An 18,670-nucleotide genomic window follows, 5' to 3' on the forward strand; every position below is an offset into this window, starting at 1 on the left:
TACTGCATCTTGCCTATGCTGCACGGCCATCAGTCATCCATATATTTATATGTATATATTCTTAATAATTTCTTTACACTTGTATGTATAAGGCAGTTGTTGTGAAATTGTTAGATTACTTGTTAGATGTTACTGCACGTTCGGAATTAGAAGCACAAGCATTTCGTTACACTCGCATTAACATCTGCAACTATGTGTATGTGACAAATAAAATTTGATTTGATGCTGAGCGGGTAGATTGTATGTTTTTGTATTCAAGAAAAAAATACATTTAAAAAAATTAATAACATTTGAGTACAATGTCATGAGTTACAGCTGTCGCATGCGACTGACTGTTAGCTCCACCCTCTGGTTACTGTTGTTAGATAAAGGAGTGACGCCGTGACGACGGTTGAAACTGGACATAAAGTATCTGTGCAGGGCACAGGTCTTCTTTCTAACTTTTGTTTTATTTAATTGAAAAAGGCCTCTATCTTCGCACTCACATAGACCAAGGCTCCGTTCACTCCCTCTTTTCTCCTCAGCAGCAGGCGCACGTGAAGTGAGCAGCCTGAATCAGTTTCAGCTGGACATAAGCTATACATTTATTGAGTTGCAATTGGCTGACACAGATAACAAGCTGGCATAGTTTTAACTTCATTAGATTGTTCTTGAAGGTTGCGTGATTTTTAGAAATTAATTGTTATACAAGAACATTTTCAAACACCCAGCACTAGAAACACAGATCAGAGGTGGCCAACCCCCTGGGGAGCAAGCAACTATTTTAAACATATAGTTCACCCAAATTACAAAATATCAAATGTTTGTGTCCATTCGTTCCATATGATCCCTTACCTTCCTTTTTCAGCATATCTAGAGGATGTTGCGCAGTTCTGCCTCCAGGGTAACATTCATGACAAACGCCAACGTGCGACTGGTAGCAATGTTTTATTATGAAAAGTACAATATATCCATGTAAAATGTATTTTTCAATATAAAAGACAAAAAAGTATTACATTGGTATTTTCAAGGTGTTATTGTAAGAGTTTAAATGTTTAAACAGAGGATACATCTAAAACAAGTGCAGTATGTTCTAAGTAACGTAAATTTATAACGTCACACTATAACTTCATAGGAGTCTTGGGAAAGACTGCATGTTGTTTTGGGTGTATTGAGTGGAGTCTTCATCAACATTTTCAGAATATTCCTGTAATATTTTTCACTTCTTGTCAGACGCCTGGCCTAGTCGGCTGCAGACATTCATAAGGAGTTCAAGTAGTTTATCTGCTATTTGCAGGTATTAAAAGTAATACATACATTGTAATTTCTGTTGGAGCTCTCTCACATATAGGACACTACATATCAATGGAGGCTGCAGAGGGGAGGACGGGATCATAATACTGTCTGAACGGAGCAAATGGAATGGCATCAAACACATGGAAACCATGGAAACCATGTGTTTAGATGTTTTTGATAACCATTCCACTTACTCCGCCCCAGCCATTACAAACATGTCCTCCTCAATTAAGGTTCCACCAACCTCCTGTGGTACATACACATGAACAGTAAAATATATCATAAAAATATATTTTTTTAAATGCAAAGTGTAAGCTCATAAAATAAAAAAGGTTCAGTCATGCTCTAAAAGTATGATGAAAATAGTTGCTTTAATTTAACAGAAAGATAGAGCTGAATTTGTAAGTTGCTCTGATAAGAGTGTCTGCTAAATGACTTAAATGTAAATGTAAATGTAATTGAACCTGTGATCCAGAACTGCCTAGCAACCACTGGTTGTCTATTTTTTCATTGGAGTTGTTCAGATTTTGAAATGATATCTGTGTTTATGGGACCACTTAGTGCTGTATGAGGTGTCTGCTTGTTCCCAATTCTATCAGAAATGATGGTCCTCAGTTGAAGGTGCTGTGTCAAATTCCTCACTATTATAGGAAGACACATATGTGTGTGTCCAGTGTGTTTGTGTCCAGTGAGTGTGTGTCCAATGTGTGTGTGTACAGTGTCGTTATGTCCAACGTGTGTGTGTCCAGTGTGTGCCCAGTGTGTCCAGTGTGTGTGTGTGTGTCCAGAGTCCAGTGTGTGTCCAGTGTGTCCAGTGTGTGTGTGTGTGTGTCCAGAGTCCAGTGTGTGTCCAGTATGTGTGCGTGTATGTCTCCAGGGTGTGTGTGTGTGTTCAGTGTGTGTCCAGTGTGTGTTCCCAGTGTGTGTCCACTGTGTTTGTGTGTCCAGTGTGTCCAGTGTTTGTCCAGTGTGTGTTCAGTGTTTGTGTGTGTCTCCAGGGTGTGTGTGTGTGTGTGTGTGTGTGTGTGTGTGTGTGTGTGTGTGTGTGTGTGTACTGTGTGTGTGTGTATATGTCTCCAGGGTGTGTGTGTATGTCTCCAGGGTGTGTGTGTGTGTCCAGTGTTTGTCCAGTGTGTGCGTGTCCGCTGTGTTTGCGTGTCCAGTGTATGTCCAGTGTTTGTCCAGTGTGTGTGTGTGTGTGTGTGTTTCCAGTGTCTGAGTGTGTGTGTACTTGTCTGTCTGTGTTTGTGTCCAGTGTGTATTGTTAGGGTTGGTTCCTTACATCCTCTTGTCAATCATTGGTGAACTTATCATTATGACAATATCTTGAATTAAACCATTCAAAAACCTTTATTAATGCAATTGCAGACAGAAGTTGACAAACAGGAACATAGCACGATGTTTCTGAGTAAGTTCTGCCCCCACCAAAGGGTCTCCAGTGGTTTTCTTAAACCCTAAGTCACGCCCTGGTGATGTCACTGCCTATATCATCATCCTCTACTCCTGGACCAAACCATGCCTACAAGCTGTATAAAACAGGGCCTTTATTGTTAGCTAAACACTTAGCAGTAAACGTCCCTCTTCAAAGTTGACGTATTGTAGAATGTTTACCTGTCTTATCTCCTTTCACTCCCGCAGAGTTCTGTCTAAGGGCCTCTTTTATAATGAGGCAGAGAGAGAACTAAAATACAAATGTAGAACAATACTAAACTTCTACAATGAATATATCTATTGTTAACCAGTAGTCTAAAACCCTATAAATTTAAGGAGGGAGGGGTCTTTAACCCCCCCTTCTATTAATAAAACATAAGCATAATACATTTTTTCTAATACATCACACATTTGGGTACAACCCTTTTATGACCCCTAGGTGAATCCCGATAGTATCCAGTGTGTGTGTATGACAGATTACCTGGAATCAACAACTGTCTCTTCTACTCTTACCTGCCCTTCTAACACCACACTGTCTCTGCTAGTCTTGCAACAAACAAACAACAATGTTCACCAAAAACGATGTATTTGGACCAGATGGATATCCATATTTGAAAAGTGAAATATTTAAAAATGCATATCCCTAGTTGGGATTTCAAAATTCCGTCACTGCTAAACAAAATGTCTCACAATGTAACTTGTGCAAAAAACACATTTGCATTACAATTTAGCTAGCTATCAATATCTAATTTAGCTAGCTACCAATATCTAATTTAGCTAGCTACCAGTATTTAATTTAGCTAGCTATCAATATCTAATTTAGCTAGCTACCAATATCTAATTTAGCTAGCTACCAGTATTTAATTTAGCTAGCTACCAGTATTTAATTTAGCTAGCTACCAGTATCTAATTTAGCTAGCTACCAGTATATAATTTAGCTAGCTACCAGTATGTAATTTAGCTAGCTACCAGTATCTAATTTAGCTAGCTACCAGTATCTAATTTAGCTAGCTACCAGTATCTAATGTAGCTAGCTGCCAATATCTAATTTAGCTAGCTACCATAATCTAATTTAGCTAGCTACCAATATCTAATTAGCTAGCTACCAATATCTAATTTAGCTAGCTACCAGTATCTAATTTAGCTAGCTACCAGTATCTAATTTAGCTAGCTACCAATATCTAATTAGCTAGCTACCAATATCTAATTAGCTAGCTACCAATATCTAATTTAGCTAGCTACCAGTATCTAATTTAGCTAGCTACCAGTATCTAATTTAGCTAGCTACCAATATCTAATTAGCTAGCTACCAGTATCTAATTTAGCTAGCTACCAATATCTAATTTAGCTAGCTACCATATCTAATTTAGCTAGCTACAATACCTAATTTAGCTAGCTACCAGTATCTAGTTTAGCTAGCATACCAGTATCTAATTTAGCAAGCTACCAGTATCTAATTAAGCTAGCTACCAATATCTAATTTAGCTAGCTACCAGAATCTAATATTAGCAAGCTACCAGTATCTAATTTAGCTAGCTACTGTATCTAATTTAGCTAGCTACCAGTATCTAATTTAGCTAGCTACCAGTATTTAATTTAGCTAGCTACCAGAATCTAATTTAGCTAGCTACCAATATCTAATTAGCTAGCTACCAGTATCTAATTAGCTCTATCCTACCTATGGAGTTTTTAACATTATGCACAACACAAAATGCTTCTAAAACATCTAAAACATCATAGCAAAGATACGCAGTGAAATTCAATCAGAATCTACCTTTAATCAGCTGCAAAGCTAAAAATTGCCTATATCGTAAACATTTGTGATTTTTTGTAGTTTTTTTGTCTTTATGTAGGACCTGGTTGATCCCTTTACCTTTCCTTTTCAGCTGGCATATCTAGAGGAAATTGCGCAAGTCTGCCTCCAGGAAAGATTAATGTCAAATGTCAACTTGCGATTGGGAGAAGCAATTTTTTATTATGAAAAGTACATTATATCCATGTAGAATTGTGTGTGTGTGTGTCCCCGGTGTGTGTGTGTGTCAGTCTGTGTATGTGTGTCTGTGTGTGTGCGTTCATCAGGGTGCAGGATCACAGAAAAGAGACAGACACAGAGTTACCATGGTTATTGTTTACAGGAATAAACTGGTCCAAACTGGTGTGTGTTACTCCATGCATTTAAATGTCATATTCTGATCAAACATAAAAACACATGATTAGAGTGAAACACGATGCCACAGTGACCACCTTGCACAGGGACACTGAGGAGTTAACATCATACCAAACCCTAAACCCTGGATAGAGGGGCTCAGTAAATGTGGTGTTGAATGTGCAGGTGGGTCAGTGTGTCAGAGGAGACAAAGTAGAAGGACAGAGTGCCGGCTGGCCAGTCCAGATACACTCCTGCTCTGTGGAAGCTGGAGGACAGGACGCCTATGACCCTGATATATGTTTCGTATAGGGTATCCTCATCGTGTAAGGCACAGTAACTCTTGTCAGAGCATTGCAGATTCCAGACTTGTCATTGTATCCAAAGACAGAGTTATAACTGCTTCCTTTCCTGTTGATTCCTTTATATGTCACTCCTATATCAACCCCTCTCCCACTCCACTCTACCTCCCAGTAACAGCGCCCAGTCAGACCTCCCTTCTACACAACACCTGTTCCCAGTCCTCAAATCTCTGGGTGATCAGGATACGGCTGCTCCTCCTCCTCCATGTCACCTTTCTGTTCTCCCCTCAGACAGAGAGAGGGTTTCTGTTTACTGTGTTTGGGTCCAGTGTGAGATCACAGGCATCTGATGGATGAAACCAGACACAATATTAGAAATCATTATCATTCACATTGGAATGTTAATTCACTTTTCACAAATGAATTTAATGTAGATGTTTCTAGAACATCAACAGAGAAGTTAAGGTAACTTGAGACTTGTTGAATGATCAACTGTTATACTGTATGGTAATATAAAACACACTTATTCCCATTACTAATTACACACACACACACACATTTCAAATGTAACATCGATCACAAACACGCCACACACAGACACACACATTGTCAAAGCAATTATTTCTAAACTTTTATTATCCCTGATTTCAGCTTCTATAGAACTACAACTTAAAATGTAATATGACCAAGTAATTAATGATGGTGGGTCTTTTGACTTAACTTGAATTAAGACTTATTCTTAGTCATATTCTTCACAGAAGTCAACACTCACATTTTCTAAGCCCAGGTTTCATTGTGTACTCTCCACCATGTTCCACACTGTAGCAGTAAGCAGAAGAACAGACAGTCATTGAGGGATACACGTTGAACACACACACACACACACACACACACACACACACACACACACACACACACACACACACACACACACACACACACACACACACACACACACACACACACACACACACACACACACACACACACACACACACACACTATGATAAGAATGTTTGTCTTAACTAGACTGATAACTCAAACATGTCTGATATGAACATTGACATAAACCCTCTTACATACTTGAGTTTCTCTAGTCTGCAGTGTGGATCCTCCAGTCCAGCAGAGAGCAGTCTGACTCCTGAGTCTCCTGGTGATTGGTAGCTCAGGTCCAGCTCTCTCAGGTGAGGGGTTTGACTTCAGAGCTGAGACTAGAGAAGCACAGCCTCTCCTCTGTGACTAGACAGCGTGAAAGCCTGCAAAGAGTACAATCATTAAAAAATCACACTGCTATTCTTTAGTGGTGAAAATAGTGGCAGTATATTTTTCAACATATTCAGATATGTCAGTGTCCTGAAACCTGCCATATCTATTAATAAATTAATGCATCATTATCAGAAATTATAGGGAGAAAAATATAAAGCACAAATATTTGAGTAGACTGATCAGACCAGTATAAAAAGGTATCAGATTTAGATTGTATTTAGTATGCAGTCCCATATCTGTTTTGACAGTGAAGCTAACATTTTAATATGCCTCTATTTTCAAGCATTTTAGATCAAATGTTTCATTCTGCCAAACTTACCCCCGTAAAACTGACCATCCTACCGATCCTCTACTTCGGTGATGTCATCTATAAAAAAGCTTCCACCACTATATACTCTACTCAACAAACTGGATGTAGTCTATCACAGTGCCATCCGTTTTGTCACCAAAGCCCCATATACTACCCACCACTGCGACCTGTACGCTCTCGTTGGCTGGCCTCGCTTCATACTCATCACCAAACTCTCTGGCTCCAGGTCATCTACAAGTCTCTGGTGAGGTAAATTCCCCCTTATCTCAGCTCACTGGTCACCATAGCAGCACTCACTCATAGCACGCGCTCCAGCAGGTATATCTTGGTCATCTTTCCTTCCAGTTCTCTGCTGCCAATGACTGGAACGAACTGCAAACATCTCTGAAGCTGTCGACTCTTACCTCCCTCACTAGCTTTAACCTCTTGGAACTCCCCATCCCGGATCCGGGATCGTGACTAAAGCCTCAGGCTCATTAGCATAACGCAACGTTAACGATTTCTGAAAATCGCAAATAAAATGAAAATAATGCGTCTGCTCTCAAGCTTAGCCTTTTCTTAACAACACTGTCATCTCAGATTTTCAAAATATGCTTTTGAACCATAGAAATTGACTAATTTGTGTGAGAGTATGCAAAGCTAGCATAGCATTTTGAGTAGCATTTAGCACGCAACATTTTCACAAAAACCAGATAACCAAATAAATAAAATCATTTACCTTTGAAGAGCTTCTGATGTTTTCAATGAGGAGACTCTCAGTTACATACCAAATGCGCAGTTTTTCCTGAAAGCGTCTGTGTGTAGGAGAAATCGTTCCGTTTTCTACATTGCGTCTGGCTACCGAAACGAACCGAAAATTCAGTCACCTACAACGTAAAACTTTTTCCGAATTAACTACATAATATCGACCGAAACATGGCAAACGTTGTTTGGAATCAATCCTCAAGGTGTTTTTTCACATATCTCTTCATTGATATGCAGTTCGTGGAAGCTTGCTTTCCTCTCTGTATCCCATGGAAAAATACTGGCAGCTGGCTTTTGCGCACCAATTTCGGCGCAGGACACCGGGCGGACACCTGGTAAATGTGGTCTCTTATGGTCAATCTTCCAATGATCTGCCTACAAATACGTCACAATGCTGCAGACACCTTGGGGAAACGACAGAAAGGGCAGGCTCATTCCTCTCGCATTCACAGCCATATAAGGAGACACGGAAAACAGAGTACCAAAATCCTGCCTATTTCCTGGATGCCGTCTCATCTTGGTTTTGCCTGAAGCTCACGTTCTAGGGCACGCACAGAAAATATCTTGGTAGTTCTGGACATCACAGAGTGTTTTTCGAAAGCTATCAATTATATGCATAGTCGAGCATCTTTTCGCGTGACAAAATATCTTGTTTAAAACGGGAACGTTTTTCATCCAAAATGAACAGCGCCCCCAGAGCATCAATTAAGCACCAGCTGTCAGAGCAGTCACAGATCACTGCACCTGTACATAGCCCATCTGTGTTCAGCCCACCTCCCTCATCCCCATACTGTATTTATTTATTTATCTTGCTCCTTTGCACCCCAGTATCTCTACTTGCACATTCATCTTCTGCACATCTACCATCCCAGTGTTTAATTGCTATATTGTAATGACTTCGCCACCATGGCCTATTCATTTCCGTAAACTTACCTCATTTGCACTCACTGTATATAGACTTTTAGTTTTCTTTTGTTCTACTGTATTATTGACTATGTTTTGTTTATTCCATGTGTAACTCTGTGTTGTTGTATGTGTTGAACTGCTATGCTTTATCTTGGCCATGTCGCAGATGCAATGAGAGCTTGTTCTAGCCTACCTGGTTCAATAAAGGTGGAATAAATCAAATGAAAATGTCACCTTTTTTTTTTTCACCGTTGAGAAATGAAGCACTTCATGTGTCTAGTCCCCCCATTTGAAGAAGTCATACGTATTCTGACCAATTAACTTAAAGTGTATTCAAGTAGTAAAAAGTTTAGTATTTGGTTCCAAACTATTTGAAGTATTGCAGTGTGTGTGTGTGTGTGTGTGTGTGTGTTTGTGTCTGTCGAGTGTGTGTGTGTGTGTGTGTGTCCAGTGTGTGTGTCCAGTGTGTGTGCTTTGTGGTTGTGTCTTGTGAGTGTGTGTCCAGTGTGTGTGAGTGTCCAGTGTGTGTGTGTGTCCAGTGTTTGTCCAGTCTGTGTGTGTCCAATGTGTGTGTGTGTGTCCAATGTCCATTGCGTGTCCAGTTTGTATCCAGTTTGTATCCAGTGTGTGTCCATTGTTTGTGTGTTTAGTGTGTGTGTGTGTGTCCAGTGTGTGTGTGATTGTGTGTCCAGGGTGTGTGTGTCCAGTGTGTGTGTGTGTGTGTGTGTGTGTGTGTGTGTGTGTGTGTGTTGTTTGCGTGTGTCCAGTTTTTTTGGTAGGGTAATGTCTGTGTGTGTGTGCAGTGTGTGTGTGTGTGTCCAGTGTGTGTGTGTCCAGTGTGTATGTTTCCAGTGTTTTGTGTTTGTGTGTCCTGTGTGTGTTTCTGTGTCCTCTGTGTGTGTGGTTTTTTCAATGTGTTTATGTGTCTAGTGTATGTGTGTGTGTGTGTGTGTTCAGTACGTGTGTGTGTGTGTGTGTCCAGGGCGTGAGTGTGTCTGTGTCCAGCGCGTGAGTGTGTGGGTGTGTGTCCAGTATGTGTGTCCAGTGTGTGTGTCCAGTGTGTTTCTAGTGTGTGTGTGTGTGTCCAGTGTTTGTGTGTGTGTGTGTCCACTGTGTGTGTGTGTTTTCAGTGTGTTTTTTGTGTCTAGTGTGTATGTGTCTGGTGTGTGTATGTGTCTGGTGTGTATGTGTCCAGTGTGTGTGTGTCCAGTGGTTTGTGCGTGTGAAGTGTGTGTACAGTGTGTGTGTGTGTTTGTGTCTGGGGTATGTGGAGTTTGTCCAGTGAGTGAGTGTGTGTGTGTGTGTCCAGTGTGTGTGTGTGTGTGTGTGTCCAGTGTTTTTGTGTGTGTCCAGTGTGTGTGTACCCAGTGTGTGTGTATCCAGTGTGTGTGTTTATGTCCAGTGTGTGCGTGTGCATACCCAGCGGACACTCTCTCTCTCTCTCTCTCTCTCACACACACACACACACACACACACACACACACACACACACACACACACACACACACACACACACACACACACACACACACACACACACACACACACACACACACACAGACACTCACAAATACACACACTGGACACTAACAGGTCCAATTGAGTTACAGAGGTGACAGTATATAATGTCACCTTTTATTTGAGTGTCGTTTTCATACATATCTGTTTCACCCTTTGGAAATGTATTTAATGCCCTTTACGTATTTAGTCCCCCCAGTTGAAGAAGTCATCAGTATTCTGACCAATCTAATTATATTAAAATAGTCAAAAGATTTGTATTTAGTTCCATGTTCCTTGCACACAATGAATACATCAAGCTTGATTTGGTTGTGCTTTTTGGTTATGTTTTGCACAATAGTAATTGTTACTATTATTAAATTAATCCTGATGATGCCATGATTAAGAAAGATCATGAATGAATCATGAATAACAATTAGTGAGATAGTTACAGTGAACAACAAAACATGCCAAACTCTCACCATTAACATCAAATTAAAGGTGACCTTCTTTACCTGAAACATGCAATCTCAAATCCAAAATGCTGAGCATAGCCCAAATTCAAAACTGAAGCTTCACTGTCCAAACACATATGATGTGGACTATGTGCCTGGTAAACACATGTGATCTGGTGAACAGTTCTCACTTGTTGAGAAACAACAAGAATACTGACCTCAGAGTCTCCAGTTTACATGGGGATTCCCCAGTCCAGTAGAGAGCAGCTTCACTCCTGAATCCTTCAGGTCATTGTTACTCAGGTCCAGCTCTCTCAGGAGTGAGGGGTTTGACCTCAGAGCTGAGACCAGAGAAGCACAGCTCTCTCCTTCTGTGACTCCACAGCCTGACAGTCTGACAGAGAGATCATCATGATTTCACAAAACACTGTTCATTTAACACCAGCAGTGTAGAAGGACAATGGTAGATGCATTTTGGTTTATTCTCTCAAAACAACATATAGATTCATCTTCCGCCTCCTAGAATATTGTTATACTAATGTCATTGGTCATATTGTGGTCATATTGTTATACAAATATGAACAGCAATGCACTCATTCAATGTGTTATTCAGTAATACATTTTTTTCTCTAAAACTGAATAGTTCTTCCAGACCATTAGCACTTAAATGTATTTCTTGATGTACTTCATACAGAGCAGCTCTGAGGCTTTACCTACTGGCAGCAGCCTCAGAAGACCTTCCTCTGATCTGGAGTATTTCTTCAGGTCAAACACATCCAGCTCCTTTTCTGAAGTCAGCAACACAAAGACCAGAGCTGACCACTGTGCAGGTGAGAGTTTGGCTTCTGACAGACTTCCTGATCTCAGGTAGCTTTGGATCTCCTCCACTAGAGAACGGTCATTCAGTTCATTCAGACAGTGGAACAGATTGATGCACCTCTCTGGAGAGGGATTCTCCCTGATCTTCTCCTTGATGTACTTGACTGTTTCTTCGTGGCTCTGTGAGCTGCTTCTTGTCTTTGTCAGTAGACCTCGTAAGTGCTTCTGATTGGACTCCAGTGAGAGGCCCAGAAGGAAGCGGAGGAAAAGGTCCAGGTTTCCTGTCTCACTTTGTAAGGCTTTATCAACAGCACTCTTGTAGACAGTAGCTTTACTCTTGTGTCTGATCAACAAAGAAAAGTTCCTAGACGTTGATTGAGGATTCGCCATTAAATCTTCATTATTGTTGATGAATGAGAGGAACACATATACAGCAGCCAGAAACTCCTGAATGCTCAGATGCACGAAGCAGTACACCTTGTCCTGGTACAGACCACGTTCCTCTTTCAAGATCTGTGTGCACAATCCTGAGTACACTGAGGCTTCCTTGACATCAATGCCAGCCTCTTTCAGGTCTCCTTCATAGAAAATCAGATTGCCCTTCACAAGCTGTTGAAAAGCCAGTTTTCCCAGTGACAGAATGCTCTCTTTACTGAGGGGAGGACCTGTCACTTCTTTCCCAAGATACTTTTCATTCTTCTGTTTGGTATGAAACACCACAAGGTGTGTGTACATCTCAGTCAGAGTCTTTGGCACCTCTTCTCTCTTATGTTTCAGTATGTGTTCAAGGACTGTTGCAGAAATCCAACAAAAGACTGGAATGTGGCACATGATGTGGAGGCTCCTTGATGTCTTTATGTGTGAGATGATTCTGCTGGCCAGGTCCTCATCACTGAATCTCTTCCTGAAGTACTCCTCCTTCTGTGGGTCATTGAACCCTCGTATCTCTGTCACCTGGTCAACACACCCTGAAGGGATCTGATTGGCTGCTGCAGGTCGTGCAGTTATCCAGAGGAGAGCAGAGGGAAGGAGATTTCCCTTGATGAGATTTGTCAGCAGAACATCCACTGAGGTTGACTTGGTGACGTCACAACAGATCTTGTTCTTCTGGAAGTCTAGGGGCAGTCGGCACTCATCCAGACCATCAAAGATGAACAGAACTTTGTACTTGTCGTAGTTGGAGATTCTTGATTTTCTGGTTTCTATTGAGAAATGATTTAGAAGTTCAATCAAAGTGTGTTCTTCCCATTTCATCAAATTCAGCTCCCGAAAAGGGAATGAAAATACAAATTGGACATCCTGATTTGCTTTTCCTTCAGTCCAGTCCAGAATGAACTTCTGCACAGAGACTGTTTTTCCAATGCCAGCGACTCCCTTTGTCAGCACAGTTCTGATAGGTTTGTCTTGTCCAGTTAAGGGTTTGAAGATATCGTTACATTTGATTGCAGTCTCTGGTCTTGCTTGTTTCCTGGTTGTTGTCTCAATCTGTCTCAGCTCATGTTCATTATTGACCTCTCCTGTTCCACCCTCTGTGATGTAGAGCTCTGTGTAGATCTTATTGAGAAGTGTTGGGTTTCCTTGTTTAGCGATCCCCTCAAATACACATTGAAACTTCTTCTTTAGATTAGATTTGAGTTCACGTTGGCAAATCACCGCAAGCTCATCTGAATGAAGAAATAACACAGAGGATATTAATATTATGTATGTTTTATTGCCTACAGTATTGTAGGAATGTGGTATACAGTTCTACATTAATGTATTCTCTTAACCACCTGTGTATCTCTCTCTCTCTCTCTCTCTCTCTCTCTCTCTGTCTGTCTCTGTCTCTCTATGTCTCTCCCTTCTCTGTCTCTGTCTCTGTCTGTCTCTGCCTCTGTCTCTCTCTTCTCTGTCTCTGTGTGTCTCTGTCTCTCTCTGTCTCTCTCTTCTGTCTCTCTCTGTCTCTCTCTTCTCTGTCTCTGTGTGTCTCTGTCTCTCTCTGTTTCTCTCTTCTCTGTCTCGGTCTCTCCCTTCTCTGTCTCGGACTCTCTCTCTCTGTCTCCGACTCTCTCTTCTCTGTCTCGGTCTCTCTCTTCTCTGTCTCGGTCTCTCTCTTCTCTGTCTCGGTCTCTCTCTTCTCTGTCTCTGTCTCTCTCTCTCTGTCTCTCTCTTCTCTGTCTCTGTCTCTCTCTTCTCTGTCTCTCTCTTCTCTGTCTCTCTCTTCTCTGTCTCTCTTCTCTGTCTCTCTCTTCTCTGTCTCGGCCTCTCTCTTCTCTGTCTCGGTCTCTCTCTTCTCTGTCTCGGTCTCTCTCTTCTCGGTCTCTCTCTTCTCGGCTCTCTCTTCTCTGTCTCGGTCTCTCTCTCTCTGTCTCTCTCTCTCTCTCTGTCTCGGTCTCTCTCTTCTCTGTCTCGGTCTCTCTCTTCTCGGTCTCTCTCTTCTCGGTCTCTCTCTCTCTGTCTTGGTCTCTCTCTCTCTGTCTCTGTCTCTCTCTTCTCTGTCTTTCTTCTCTGTCTCTGTCTGTCTCTGTCTTCTCTGTCTCTCTCTCTCTCTGTCTTGGTCTGTCTCTCTCTTCTCTGTCTCGGTCTCTCTCTTCTCGTCTCTCTCCTCTCTGTCTCTCTCTTCTCTCGTCTCTCTCTTCTCTGTCTCTCTCTTCTCTGTCTCGTCTCTCTCTTCTCTGTCTCGGTCTCTCTCTCTCTGTCTCGGTCTCTCTCTCTCGGTCTCTCTCTTCTCGGCCTCTCTCTTCTCTGTCTCGGTCTCTCTCTCTCTCTGTCTCTCTCTTCTCTGTCTCGGCCTCTCTCTCTCTGTCTCGGTCTCTCTCTTCTCTCTCGGTCTCTCTCTTCTCGGTCTCTCTCTCTCGGTCTCTCTCTTCTCTGTCTCTGTCTCTCTCTTCTCTGTCTGTCTTCTCTGTCTCTGTCTGTCTCTGTCTTCTCTGTCCCTCTCATCTCTCTCTTCTCTGTCTTGGTCTGTCTCTCAGTCTTCTCGTCTCGGTCTCTCTCTTCTCCGTCCTCATCCTCTCTGTCTCTCTCTTCTTGTCTCTCATCGTTCTCTCGGTCTCTCTCTTCTCTGTCTCAGTCCTCTCTCTCTCTCTGTCTCGGTCTCTCATCGTTCTGTCTCGGTCTCTCTCTTCCCTGTCTCTCTTCTCTGTCTCTCTTTCTCTGTCTCTCTTCTCTGTCTCTCTTCTCTGTCTCTCTCATCTCTGTCTCTCTCTTTCTCTGTCTCTCAGTCGTTCTCTGGCTCTCTCTTCTCTGTCTCGGTCCTCTCTCTTCTCTGTCTCTGTCTCTCTCTGTCTCTGTCTCTGTCTCTCTCTTCTCTGTCTCTCTCTCTCTCTGTCTCTGTCTCTCTCTTCTCTGTCTCTCTCTTCTCTGTCTCTGTCTCTCTCTTCTCTGTCTCTCTCTTCTCTGTCTCTCTTTCTCTGTCTCTCTCTTCTCTGTCTCTCTCTTCTCTGTCTCGGCCTCTCTCTCTGTCTCGGTCTCTCTCTTCTCTGTCTCGGTCTCTCTCTTCTCGGTCTCTCTCTTCTCGGCCTCTCTCTTCTCTGTCTCGGTCTCTCTCTTCTCTGTCTCTCTCTTCTCTGTCTCTCTCTTCTCTGTCTCGGCCTCTCTCTCTCTGTCTCGGTCTCTCTCTTCCTCGGTCTCTCTCTTCTCGGTCTCTCTCTCTCTGTCTTGGTCTCTCTCTTCTCTGTCTCTCGTCTCTCTCTTCTCTGTCTGTCTTCTCTGTCTCTGTCTGTCTCTGTCTTCTCTGTCTCTGTCTCTCTCTCTTCTCTGTCTTGGTCTGTCTCTCTCTTCTCTGTCTCTCTCTCTGTCTCTCTCTGTCTCTCTCTCTGTCTCTCTCTCTTCTCTGTCTCTCTCTTCTCTGTTCTCTCGTCTCTGTCTCGGTCTCTCTCTTCTCGTCTCGGTCTCTCTCTCTCTGTCTCGGTCTCTCTCTTCTCGGTCTCTCTCTTCCTCGGCCTCTCTCTCTCTGTCTCTGTCTCTCTCTTCTCTGTCTCTCTCTTCTCTGTCTCTCTCTCTCTCTCTCTCTCTCTCTCTCTCTCTCTCTGTCTCTTGGTCTGTCTCTCTCTGTCTCTCTCTGTCTTCTGTCTGTCTCTTCTGTCTCTCTCTTCTCTGCCCTCTTTCTCTCTGTCTGTCTGTCTTCTCTGTCCCCTGTCTGTCTCTCTCTCTCTTATTCCTGGCTCTATTCTCTCGGCCTTAGCCCCCTGTCTCTCTGTCTCTCTCTGTCTGTCTCTCTCTCTCTCTCTCTCTCTCTCTCTCTCTCTCTCTCTCTCTCTCTCTCTCTCTCTGTCTCTCTCTCTCTCTTGTCTCTCTCTCTTCTGTCTCGGTCTCTCTCTTCTCTGTCTCAGTCTCTCTCTCTCTGTCTCGGTCTCTCTCTCTCTGTCTCGGTCTCTCTCTTTCTCTGTCTCTCTTCTCTGCTCTCTTCTCTGTCTCTCTTCTCTGTCTCTCTTCTCTGTCTCTCTTCTCGCCTCTCTTCTCTGTCTCTCTCTTCTCTGTCTCTCTCTGCTCTCTCTCGGTCTCTCTCTTCTCTGTCTCTGTCTCTCTCTCTCTCTGTCTCTCTCTTCTCTGTCTCTCTCTCTCTGTCTCTCTCTTCTCGGTCTCTGTCTCTCTCTTCTCGTCTCGTCTCTCGTTCTGTCTCGGTTTCTCTCTTCTCTGCTCTCTCTCTCTCTTCTCTGTCTCTCTCTTCTCTCTGTCTCTCACTTCTCTGTCTCTCACTTCTCTGTCTCTCTCTCTCTCTTTCTCTGTCTCTCTCTTCTCTGTCTCTCTCTCTCTCTCTCTCTCTCTCTCTCTCTGTCTCGGTTTCTCTCTGTCTCTGTCTCTCTCTCTCTCTCTCTCGTCTCTCTCTCTGTCTCTCTCTTCTCTGTCGCTGTCTCTGTCTCTCTCTTCTCTGTCACTGTCTGTCTCTCTCTCTCTGTCACTGTCTGTCTCTCTCTTCTCTGTCTCTGTCTGTCCCTCTCTCTCTCTGTCTCTGTCTGTCTCTCTATTCAATTCAATTCAATTCAAGGGGCTTTATTGGCATGGGAAACATGTGTTAACATTGCCAAAGCAAGTAAGGTAAACAATACAAATTAACAGTAGACATCACACATACAGAAGTTTCAAAACAATAAAGACATTACAAATGTCATATTATATATATATATATATACAGTGTTTTTACAAGGTACAAATGGTAAAGGACACAAGATAAAATAAATAAGCATAGATATGGGTTGTATTTACAATGGTGTTTGTTCCTCACTGGTTGCCCTTTTCTCGTGGCAACAGGTCCCAAATCTTGCTGCTCTGATGGCACACTGTGGAATTTCACCCAGTAGATATGGGAGTTTATCAAAATTGGATTTGTTTTCGAATTCTTTGTGGATCTGAGTAATCTGAGGAAATATGTCTCTCTAATATGGTCATACATTGGGCAGGAGGTTAGGAAGTGCAGCTCAGTTTCCACCTCATTTTGTGGGCAGTGAGCACATAGCCTGTCTTCTCTTGAGAGCCATGTCTGCCTACGGCGGCCTTTCTCAATAGCAAGGCTATGCTCGCTGAGTCTGTACATAGTCAAAGCTTTCCTTAATTTTGGGTCAGTCACAGTGGTCAGGTATCCTGCCGCTGTGTACTCTCTGTGTAGGGCCAAATAGCATTCTAGTTTGCTCTGTTTTTTTGTTAATTCTTTCCAATGTGTCAAGTAATTATCTTTTTGTTTTCTCATGATTTGGTTGGGTCTAATTGTGCTGCTGTCATGGGGCTCTGTAGGGTGTGTTTGTGAACAGAGCCCCAGGACCAGCTTGCTTAGGGACTCTTCTACAGGTTCATCTCTCTGTAGGTGATGGCTTTGTTGTGGAAGGTTTGGGAATCGCTTCCTTTTAGGTGGTTATAGAATTTAACAGCTCTTTTCTGGATTTTGATCATTAGTGGGTATCGGCCTAATTCTGCTCTGCATGCATTATTTGGTGTTCTACGTTGTACACTGAGGATATTTTTGCAGAATTCTGCGTGCAGAGTCTCAATTTGGTGTTTGTCCCATTTTGTAAAGTCTTGGTTGGTGAGCGGACCCCAGACCTCACAACCATAAAGGGCAATGGGCTCTATGACTGATTCAAGTATTTTTAGCCAAATCCTAATTGGTATGTTGAAATTTATGTTCCTTTTGATGGCATAGAATGCCCTTCTTGCCTTGTCTCTCAGATCGTTCACAGCTTTGTGGAAGTTACCTGTGGCGCTGATGTTTAGGCCAAGGTATGTATAGTTTTTTGTGTGCTCTAGGGCAACAGTGTCGAGATGGAATTTGTATTTGTGGTCCTGGTGACTGGACCTTTTTTGGAACACCATTATTTTGGTCTTACTGAGATTTACTGTCAGGGCCCAGGTCTGACAGAATCTGTGCATAAGATCTAGGTGCTGCTGTAGGCCCTCCTTTGGTTGGTGACAGAAGCACCAGATCATCAGCAAACAGCAGACATTTGACTTCAGATTCTTGTCTCTGTCGGTCTCTCTCCCATCTCTCTCTGTCTCTCTTTCTTTCTCCTCTGTCTCTCTCTCTCTTCATGTGTCTCTATCTCTGTCTAAATTAATCAACACAACACATCCCTGCTGCTACTTGATGAGTTCACTGGGTGTTGTGTTAAGGCTTCTACAATGTCATTGTGTTACACGACTACTTTAGCTGTACTTTAGTTTCCACTTTTAAATGTTTGTTATAAAACAGCATTCAACATGAGGCAGACAGCTCTTACTTTTCTCCAGTGTGTCAGCAAGCTCCTTCTGGTTCATTTTCCTCAGGATGTGCAGTGTGATCTTCAGAGCCCCCTCTCTGGCACTGCTCTCCTGCTTCTCATCTTCAGCGTCCACCACTTCCTGCTTCTGACTCTCAAAGCCTTGTGGGAGTTCTGGACTCAGAATCCTCTTGAACATCTTCAGCTCTGTTCTTCACAAATGTGATAATATTTTCTTCAAGCAACTGAAATAGGTTAAGTAAATAAGTTAAGCAAGATAAATGCTTTCTCATTAACACACAAATGAATGATTGGCAGATCAACTTTACTGAGGTAAACAAAAACAAATGTACATAACAGGACCACATACACTGAATATAGGGGCCAGGTCTGTTTGATGACTCTGGGAAGACTGACCACTGAGAATCTCTGACTCTGATCTCTCCTGTTGGTTTCTGTGGACAAAACATGAGGACACACACACACACACACACACACACACACACACACACACACACACACACACACACACACACACACACACACACACACACACACACACAGGTCATGTTTTTTGTTTGTTTAATATTGTTTTAGGACTATGAAAATTGAAAAAGGATTATCCTGTGGATTATGAAAACACCAAAAATAAATGGGAACATGGGAGGAGAAATGGGAGAGGAGAAATGACTAGAGACAGTGTTGTTGAACTCAGAGACAGTGTTGTTGAACTCACAGACCATGAACCATGAGTTCTTCTTACCTTTGTTCAATAGAAAAGTCTCCCTCTCTGAAGTTTCTAGGTGGATCCATAGACTGGTCACTCTTCATGGACAGACAGCTGGGCA

The 18,670-nt window shown here is 42.5% G+C and overlaps 1 protein-coding gene and 2 long non-coding RNA genes across 3 annotated transcripts; all 3 read right to left on the bottom strand.

Moving 5' to 3' along the window:
• Positions 1-5,454: 5,454 nt before the first annotated feature.
• LOC135534049 (uncharacterized) lies at positions 5,455-6,302 on the bottom strand. Its single transcript, XR_010454625.1, has 3 exons — positions 6,238-6,302; positions 5,927-5,973; positions 5,455-5,500 (listed from the first exon to the last, which is right to left on the bottom strand). It is a non-coding gene; the product is annotated as an uncharacterized LOC135534049 (long non-coding RNA).
• A 4,693-nt stretch (positions 6,303-10,995) lies between these two features.
• Positions 10,996-18,021, bottom strand: LOC135534048 (protein NLRC3-like). Its single transcript, XM_064961193.1, has 2 exons — positions 17,844-18,021; positions 10,996-12,815 (listed from the first exon to the last, which is right to left on the bottom strand). Exons 1-2 carry the CDS (start codon positions 18,019-18,021, stop codon positions 10,996-10,998), a joined length of 1,998 nt encoding a protein of 665 aa, XP_064817265.1.
• Positions 18,022-18,031: 10 nt separating this feature from the next.
• Positions 18,032-18,666, bottom strand: LOC135534046 (uncharacterized). Its single transcript, XR_010454623.1, has 3 exons — positions 18,586-18,666; positions 18,193-18,277; positions 18,032-18,067 (listed from the first exon to the last, which is right to left on the bottom strand). It is a non-coding gene; the product is annotated as an uncharacterized LOC135534046 (long non-coding RNA).
• Between the last annotated feature and the right edge of the window lie 4 nt (positions 18,667-18,670).

This window comes from Oncorhynchus masou, unplaced genomic scaffold (genome assembly GCF_036934945.1).
Source record: "Oncorhynchus masou masou isolate Uvic2021 unplaced genomic scaffold, UVic_Omas_1.1 unplaced_scaffold_2948, whole genome shotgun sequence".
Lineage (NCBI taxonomy): Eukaryota > Metazoa > Chordata > Actinopteri > Salmoniformes > Salmonidae > Oncorhynchus > Oncorhynchus masou.